General features: G+C 39.3%; 1 protein-coding gene across 7 annotated transcripts in view; it reads right to left on the reverse strand.

Moving 5' to 3' along the window:
* The window catches only part of LOC106528734 (tumor protein D54), a 43,972-nt gene that overhangs the window by 27,032 nt on the left and 7,372 nt on the right, over window positions 1–9,568 (reverse strand). For all 7 annotated transcript variants that reach the window (XM_014023972.1, XM_014023971.1, XM_014023974.1 and 4 more), the window contains exons 2-3: window positions 5,272–5,429; window positions 1,814–1,962 (exon numbers count right to left, since the gene is read on the reverse strand). In XM_014023972.1, coding sequence (XP_013879426.1) covers window positions 1,814–1,962; window positions 5,272–5,429 — 307 coding nt within the window. The remainder of the gene's footprint in view (window positions 1–1,813; window positions 1,963–5,271; window positions 5,430–9,568) is intronic.

Here is a 9,568-nt window from a genome sequence, read left to right on the forward strand (position 1 = left end):
AATCTGTGTCCTCATTTACCCATTCACACAGCACTCTACCAGATCTCCTACAAAGCTAACATATACAATCATCTATGGAGACTTATAAGTGCCAATCACATTAATACGCTAATGGGACACACATCAGAGGCATTGGGGTGAAGTACCTTGCCCAAGGACACAACAACTGAGGCAGCTGGACGGGGGGATCAAACCGGTGACCTTCCGGTTCCAGGACGACTCCCCTAACTACTCTGCCACAGCCGCCCCAATGTTAGAAATGTATGATACAGATATCAGTACCAGGTATCAGTTTTAGAGTATTAGAACAGATACTGTATGAATGGAGATAGATGGCCTGATCAACACTCTTTACCAGTTGGTGGCAATAAGAGTTTTTGTTAACCACCAATAAACACCACCACCAGAAGAAGAAGCTACAAAGACGTCAAGCTGATTGCAAATTCTGCTCAAGAGGAAAGATACAGTCTAACCAATTCAACAAAACATCTAAGAAAACATGCACACACAAAATTCCAAGAGTTTTCTTACAGCAGCAGGGAAACAGCTACAGACTGTCACAAAAGTAAATGTATCATCAGAACTCACCACACACTTGGGTATTCTTAGAAAAGACTGTCTATATTTAAATGTTGTCATAGGCAAAGTTACTAGCAAAGTTCTTAGTTTTACCCTCAATCATATCGCTAGATCAAAATTAATCCAAAATAGAATCATTGTTTTATCTCCAGAAGATATTTAAGGAGGTTTACAATCCCTCAACAAACACTTTACTTTTTGTTGAACTGGACGTCAAGTGTTTGATGGAGTCAAGTGAAATTACTGTTAGGAAGGTTTAGACTTGGGTGTAAATTTGTCTCATTGGTAAAATTATTATAATGATATTAATTGATTGATATTAAACCTCAAGCTGCTGCCACAACAAATGGCACTTTTTTTTGTTTGGCAAATATACTCATTATGTCCTCTTTTATTTTGCCTTTGTAACGGAGTCTCTGTCCAGTACTTTGCAGTCTCACCCAAATACATAACTAGAAACACATTAAAACACTTTGCTGTTGGAAGTGGAGTGAACATATTCCCAAGTGGTCATGACATCTTCCAGTTTAGGTTAAATTTAGGCTTTTTTTTTTTTTCAAGCAAAAACACTTGAAAAGGAGAATTAAAAAATAAAACAGAAAATAAGTCTGTAAAAAAGAAWCTGACTAATAGACTCCAATCCAGGTGGTCTACAGATTCGTCCGGTTGTTCAACCCTAGCTGAGTATGAATGGACTTGCTGGATTCTGACAGAGATATTATTAAATTATAAAACTGTGTACAACACATTAATGGTGTACAGGTTGTAATAACAACCATACTAAGTTCCTTATTTTATAATATAATTTGGCTCCCATGGGTGCATTTACATATAATGAAATCTGACAGTTTACTGTGACAAACACATTAATGACAGCAACAAAAGCACTATAATACTTGTKTATTGTACCAGCTGTACAACGTAATGCTGCTGAACTGTTCAGACTTTAACATCTTGGAAAGCATGAATTTCCTCATGAGTATGTGAAACATGTGCAGATAAACAGCCCTGAGCTGTTTTCAGTCTGAGCACACAAGTTATTAWCATTTTATAAGCCTGGTTGCTACATGCTCAGTGAAAGAATTTAATCTGTATGAAAACTGTTTATAATTTATAATAAAAAAGAACACCATCAAAACAGATTCTAGGATGGAAACAAATAAAAAAGACATAGGTGTGGAGAGAGGAAATTTACAAACCTTAGTTTAGAAAAAAACAACCAACATATACGTACGCATTAGAAGTTTGGACATCTTGCCAGCTCTTGGAGAGATTTTGCTTCAGTTCATTGAGAGGATTGAGGCCTAGTTTCCTTTTCAGGTCTGCAGAGTGTCTCTCTTTGGCTGACAGCACCTGACGCAGGGTGTTGATTTCCTCCTCCACCTGAAACCCATCAACAGAGGTTTGAACTCTTTRCATCCAAAACTCCAAATGTCAACCRTTTTCTAGATTCTCCAAAGTCAAATAGATGTGATTATTTCAGRAAACAAAAAACTCCCAAAAACTCCCAAAGTTAATTAGCWGTGGCAGCCATCTTCAGCTGAGTTGGTTCCAGAATTTTTATCAGTTTTAGGTGAACATCCAAGTATTACTTTCTGAAAGTTTAAGTGAACATCCTGGAACCAGAAGGTCGCCGGTTCAATCCCCCCATCCAGCTGTCTCAGTTGTTGTGTCCTTGGGCAAAGCACCCCATCAAACTATTTGGTAAGTCCAGGCCTTATTCAGAGGTAGGGTTGGGCAATAAATCGATTTAATTGATTAATTTGAATTTGCCATTTATAAAGATTTAATTTTGGGAAAAATCAAGATTTTTTTCCCCCCACCAATGCACTCTTTGGGGCTTCTGTAGTTCAGAGGTCACCCCACCTGTCCCTCAACATGCTTGGTACATGACATGACTATATGGCAGCAAAGAGGATCTACTTCTCAAAAAAGGCACTGTTTCTACAGTTATCTGGAACTGGTTAGGTTTTGCAACTTCGGACTTGGAATAACAAACACCTTACTGCAAAATCTGTTTGAAGGCTCTTGCTACAAAAAGCAGGAGTACAACAATTTTTTTTCGACACCTGAAACAGAGGCACTCCATTAAGTGGGAAGCAAAATCAATTAAAATCGAAAATCTAATTTGGGATGAAAAGAATGAGTTTTTTTTTTTTTGGGCCATATCGCCCAGCCCTATTTAGAGGTTCTRTCACAAATAATTTGATGTAATAGTTCAGAAAACATCATAGAAAATACAGAAAACTTAAGTTGAAAAATCTGACAAAACAGAATATAAAAATATCTTTGCAGCACCAGGACAGACTATATTCAWTTTTTCTGCCTCCTACAGACTTTATGGTGGYGATAATAATAATTATGCATTTTATTTAAAGGCACCTTTCAAAACTCCCAAGGTCACTTTAGGGAGGTCATTAATAAAATTACAACAGAACAGTTAACATAATAAAAACAATAAAATCAATAAACAGAATAAAATATTGCAAAGAAATAAGCAACAACAATAAATAACCAGTCATGGGAGATAATGTCAGATTAATGGGTTATTAGTGGTAGCTGCAGAGTAACAGATGAATTTTAAGCTGGGATATGAAGATGGTCATGGAAACAATTTCTAAAGTCCTGAGGCAGAAAGTTCCAAAGATGGTGGGCCGAGTGGCTGAAGGCTCTTGAACCTCATGGTGGTCAGGCGAGCAGAGGGAGTGATGAGTTGGGAGAAAGTGGAGGATCTAAGCATGGTGGGAGTGTAAGCAGAAGTGAGGAGGTTGTTAATGGCTTAAATGAAAGAAGCAGGATCTTGTAAATTGATGTGATATTTAACGGGAAGTCAGTGATGTTGTTGGTSGAAGGACTGGTGTTATTTGACAGATCAAGGGGCATTACTGTATGATTTTGCACAAGCCTAACCTGGAGACAAAAGGCTCTAAAAATCGGCCTGCATATTCCTGGGGCCTCTGAGTGACTTCTCATTGGATTCTCAGCCTACCTATCTCATTCTATTCAGGCTAAGTTTTAAAAAAATTAAATTCTACTCATCTGGTAAGATTGCAGATATCATGGTAATTTGGTGCTTGTTGACAGCCTAGACCAGGGCTATTCAACTGCCGGCACGCGAGTGACCAAAGTTCGGCATGCCAATTGGTTCATTCATCTCTTAAGCCCAAACCCCCKGTTTTCTACTTTAATTACTCTAAGTTCTTTTAGTTAAACATAGAAATGTGTGGTATCTACAGAAATGTCAGAATCTTGGCTAGAAGCTGGTAAAAAAAACATTTCAATGAACACCCAAGACAGTTAAAACTACAAGCAGTTGAATATAAAACTATGAAAGTTAAAATAAAATGGGTTTAAAAATTTGGCAAGTCAGAGATGTCAAAATATTATTTGTGGTAAATAGGAGGCATAACGTGTTTTTCTTGTTTTTGTTGTTTTATTATCACTACTTTTATTACATAGGGTTCTGTATGTTATGTATGTTGTATTCATGATTATATGCAGCAAAAAAAACCATTTCAAAAGGTAACAGATTTTTGTAATACTTGGTTTTATTACATAATGATTTTAATTGCTGGACATTCGGCCCTTCAGCCATTGGCCCACCTTAACTGTGGCCCCTGGAGCAATTTAGCTGAATAGCCTGGCCTAGACTGTTCAACAGGTGGAAGAGGAGTGAGTTCTCTCAGAGATGGTTTTGGTCAGTAGAAAAGTCTGATTAGAGGGAGCTAAGCATCRCTGTCAGCACTTTCCAATTCATTTAATCAATGAATGGACCATCTATTTCTGTGCATTACATACACACGTGTACAGTCATTTCAAACAACAATGCAGAAATAGAAACCTTACTGATAAAACTCCTTAGTTTGAGAGATTTCAGTAAATGTTGTTGAGAGACACACCCTGTGAACTGGAATCCCAGGTATGCAGAGTGAAATGCTCACATTTAGCAGGTCCAGCACACTCATATTGCTTCTTTGGTTCAGGCTCTCATTGAATATCATGAACACAAACAGCTCAGAGGCTAAGATTAACTCTCTCTTAATAAATTCTGCAAAACCAACTGTGTGATACAAAACTGTCTCACATGCAAACATTAAACACAACAGATTTAAGTCAACTACTCAAATCCTGTTTTCAAACCAAACCTGGTTCCAAGTGCCATTTTTGAAAATGTTATGTAAAAAGAAAAGCTTGTTATTAATCTCTTAAACCAGCTACAACAACCCAGTTTTAGGAGCGGAGCAACCGGACACTTTGAGGAGGAAGGCTGAATGTGGGTAATAAATTCCTTCAGACAGGGTTGCTGTCCTGCAGCATGGCCTAGTTAATACTGTTAGAAAAATTGCTTAAAAGTAGAAACCAACAGTGTTGTAGTGAGAGCCCATTTATTGTTTGATCATTGTAACCACATATTAATCACTCAATATTACTCTCTTTAATAAAAGTCAGTTAATTTTAACTGGCCAAAATAAACCGGAACGACTTTGTGTGTTTTCTGTGCACTGTGGTGATTGAGTTGTTTTTGTTTAACAGATACCATCTTGAACCGAGGAGGGATACTCTTTATTAAAATCATATTCGTGATTTTAACCTACATATGGTATTATAATGTATGGTTTTGAAACAGTGACTTTTTCCATATCACGGTACACTGTGAAAGCGGTAACCAGCCCATGCCTAGAGGTGACCCACCTTAGCTAGTTCAGTGCGGAGCTCCTCAGCTTCTTCCTCCGTCAGCCCAAGCGGGGGAGGATGAGGAGAGTTCCCTACTGCTCCCTCCACCGGCACGTCGGAGAGGCTGTCAGAACGGTTCCCACCAACACCTTTGTTTGGAGAGTTCAGGTTGATATCTGCAGGAGTGAAGAAACAAGGAGGGGGAGTGTTTAGAAGACAAAATGTAGAAAGTCAAAGTTGGACTGAATCAGTCAAAACACCATCATAGATTATTCAAATAAATTATTACATATTTGTCCCTAGTTGTTCTTCAGGGAACACCACAGAGAGTCATCCTCCACTTCACTGTCCTCACTCCATCCACCTCAGTGCCCTCTCGAACTACACCCATATGTATCCATATAGTCTCCTAACAATATACCCACTGTCCCTCCTCTGGACATGTCCAAACCATCTCAGTCTGCTCTCTACCTTTATCTCCCTTTAATCTGTGCTGTACCTCTGATGATTTTCTTCACTTTAACAGCTCCTCTCTGAAATCCTCAAAACATTCATCCTTCCTCTACCTTCGTAGCCTGGCCCATGCCTTCCTACGCAGTTCCGCTCAGTTCTAGTTTCCCTTCACTGCTCCGTCTAGGATTTTTCCCATAGACAAGGATTTCTTTGGGAAAATTTTCGTCCGGGCCAAAACAGAGAACAGAAGGTCAATTTTCTGGGCAGTATCTGCTTGTAGTTTATTTTACCTGGGCCAATCAGCAAACACAAGGCRGAGTTTTGAACAACRTCAATTTTCTGCACAGTGTCTGCTTGTTAGTTTAGCAATGGTAGTGGAGGAAGTGAATGAAGCCAGTCAGTGTTGATAAGRCTTCCAAATTAAATTAAATTTGTCTGACAAAGCAGCAGCTCTCATTTACAGTTTTCTTGTTCGGCTCTGTACTTTTCTCCTCTTAGTAGGGTTGTTTACAGCGCACCTGATTTCCGGTTAGCTTCTTAGCTTAGCCTCCTTCACAGTGAAGCTGGTGTACACATACGTTACGGCCAACCGACATAATCATTTTAAACTTCAGCAGAGGCCACGCCTCCAGCAAGAATCACTTCTCTATAGCCGAGAGTCCAGACCCTCATACAAAGTGAAGGACAAGGGTCTGGTTTTTACCAGGCTACTACTTTCACCATCTGGTGGTCTTCTCAAATTTTTTCCTGTTTCTTTTCCTCCACTATATTCATCCAGCACACCACCATCCAATGCTGTGTAGGGGTCACCTCGAGTGAAAAAACAAGATTTTCTGCCTCTAAGCAGGCCTCAGACGGGCCTGAGAAGGAGACAGGAACTCTGTCACAAACTAAACTCTATTTAGGCCATTGACAGGTCATTCTAACCGTGGAAGAGAACCACTCAGTTCTCTTAATCAGATAATGGACAGAACAATCTCCCCTGTTCGTGATTCATTTATCATTTAACTAAGAATGTTTATGCRTTTGTTAAATCATGATAATCCCTGTCACAGGAAAAGTAGAACAACTTTTTTTTTTATCGTGCCTTTAAGATTTATAATGGTATAAAAAAATCACAGAATTTGTCTGTGAATTTGCCTCTGTCTGGTTTCACACCAACATGAAACAGAAAAAATCACTGTGGTTCTCTTTATTGGGTGAAAGAACCGTCAGTTTAATCCCTAGATGGCTTTAACAAGTTTTTTTCCTCCCACTCATTTTTACAATGACGAACACCCGCTGCTTTTTTCTTGGTTGTCCACCGGACAACTTGGAGGCGGGATCTGGTTGTCCGAAACGAAAATAGGTTGTCTCGGACAACCTAAACAATGGTTATGTCGACCCCTGCGCAGGATCCAATTGGCTGTCCGTCAAGACACGGGACGATCCTCTACCCAAATTAAGGCCATTACTGGAGCTGACTGCAGCCCAATAACCATCAGACGGCATCTGCGAGAGAAGGGCTTCAGAAACAAAAAACAAAAAAGGCCACGTCTTCTTCAACGCCACAAAATTGCATGTTTGGACTTTGCAAGGGTGCACCAAACATGGGACATTGAAAGGTGGAAGAAAGTTGTCTTCTCTGATGAGAAAAAATTTAACCTTGATGGTCCTGATGGCTTCCAACGTTACTGGCATGACAAGGAGATCCCACCTGAGATGTTTTCTACACGGCACAGTGGTGGGGGCGCCATCATGATTTGGGGTGTGTTTTCCTTCAATGGAACAATGGAGCTTCAGGTTGTGCAGGGGCGTCAAACAACAGCTGGCTATGTGGAGATGTTGCAGCGGGCATCCCTCATGACTGAGGGCCCTCGTCTGTGTGGTAATGATTGGGTTTTTCAACAGGACAATGCTGCAGTTCACAATGCCCGCCTGACAAAGGAGTTCTTCCAAGAGAATAACATCACTCTTTTGGACCATCCTGCATGTTCCCCGGATCTAAACCCAACTGAGAACATTTGGGGATGGATGGCAAGGGAAGTTAACAAAAATGGACATCAGTTCCAGACAGTGGATKCCCTTCGTGAAGCCATCTTCAACACTTGGAGCAACGTTCCCACTAGTCTCCTGGAAACACTGGCATCAAGCATGCCTAAACAATTGTTTGAAGTCATCAACAAGAATGGTGGAGCTACTCATTACTGAGTCCTTTTTTTGACACTTTGATTTCTGTTTTGGGGGGTTTTCGGGGTTTTTTTTTTTTGAGCTATGGTCTTAAATTTTTGATCAGAAAAAAATCATGTTTGAGTGTAAATGCAGTTTTCAGACAATTCCCTGCTCAAAAGTTCTTGTCTCTTGCACTGATTCCTTCTTTTAACATTGGGAAGCTCTACTTAGAACCTTCTTAAGATCCAATAGTGCAAAATGCAAAATCTTGCACTTTTTTGACTGGTCTTAAGATTTTGATCAGGAGTGTATTCCTGCCGTGGGTGGTGAGTTAAGAGTGATCTAGTCAACTCGGAAGGACGTCGGGACCGCTCCGACCTCAAATCGGGGATATTCAATGTTTGATTTTTTTGGCYCGATATCACAGTGTGTGTAGTGTTCACCCGAGCTCTCAGCCTGTGAATGAGACATGTAGCCAATCAGAAAGCGAGGCGACGTAAACACGGACAGGATTCCAAATACAGAAGACAAAATGCTGTCATAACTCACCAGAAAGTCCGCTGGATGTTAAAGTCCTATGGAATTGTTTTTCCACTGGTAAAAATAGTCCACAAACGATCAACATTGTTTCTTCCTCATCACAAATGTTTATTTTCTCTGAACTCACGTCTCTCTGGAGGTCATTTGAGATTTTTCCTCGGACACATGAATTTTCGTGTGATTTAATATCTGACATATGAATGTTCATGAATGAAATATTTTTTTGTGTGGTGTGTTGTCTCTTGCCGTGTGACTGTACACCACACACTGTAGGACCAAACCTGGTATAGCCACGATTTTTTTATCCTCATGTGTGGGCTCTCTCTTTGAAAATCGTCCGACTGTTTTAAATTCTTATAGTGTGACTCAGCCTTTAGCTGAGCCAAATTCAAAAGAAAATGTGCCAATTATGTGATATAAAGGGTAAAATAACATGTATTATGCCAAGTTTCTTAAATAGAAATATATTTCCTTTGACTTTTTGAATTTCATGGCTATGCATGTCACAGGCACTTTAATATCCAATCAACAACACTTTTTTAAAAAGGTGCTTCAATTTGGATTCTGATGCTCACTATACCAAATATTTACTGTTTTGATTTTTAAAATGCTGTTTGAATGTGTGATCTTTCAATGATTTGATTCTAATTTTATGGCTCTTCAGTTTCCATATCTTTAAATTATTATTGGGTATACATGTGTGTGGGTTTTTACAAAAAAAAAAAAAGGAAGAAGAAAAATGCAAATAATCCTCACCTTTATTTCTAACTAAATTCTTCGATCAGTTACAGAAAGTCTCCCGTTAGAGTCTGGAGTATCTCAGCACTTCTCATCTGATCTTAGCCCTAACTTTGACTGCCCTAAAATGACTCAACTGTCGACTCKCACAGCTTTTAGTTGTTTCTTTTCAAAAGAGAGAAGCATGTTATCTTTTCTGTTTCGACCAGGTGTTTTTAATTTCATTGTTTGCCCTATCTGTTTATACAGGGGTTATTTTACTGACATAGCGTGTCACCATTGTTTAATTGTTAATGTTTGAAAACAACTTGTAATTGTTGGTAACAAAAAAAAWTTTCACTTCGCTCTCAGACTGCAGGTTTACTTGTGGTTCCTTGAGTTTCTAAAAGTAGAATGGGAGGCAGAGCTTTCAGTTATCAAGCTCCTCTCTTGT

This window comes from Austrofundulus limnaeus, unplaced genomic scaffold (assembly GCF_001266775.1).
Source record: "Austrofundulus limnaeus strain Quisiro unplaced genomic scaffold, Austrofundulus_limnaeus-1.0 Scaffold401, whole genome shotgun sequence".
Classification (NCBI taxonomy): domain Eukaryota; kingdom Metazoa; phylum Chordata; class Actinopteri; order Cyprinodontiformes; family Rivulidae; genus Austrofundulus; species Austrofundulus limnaeus.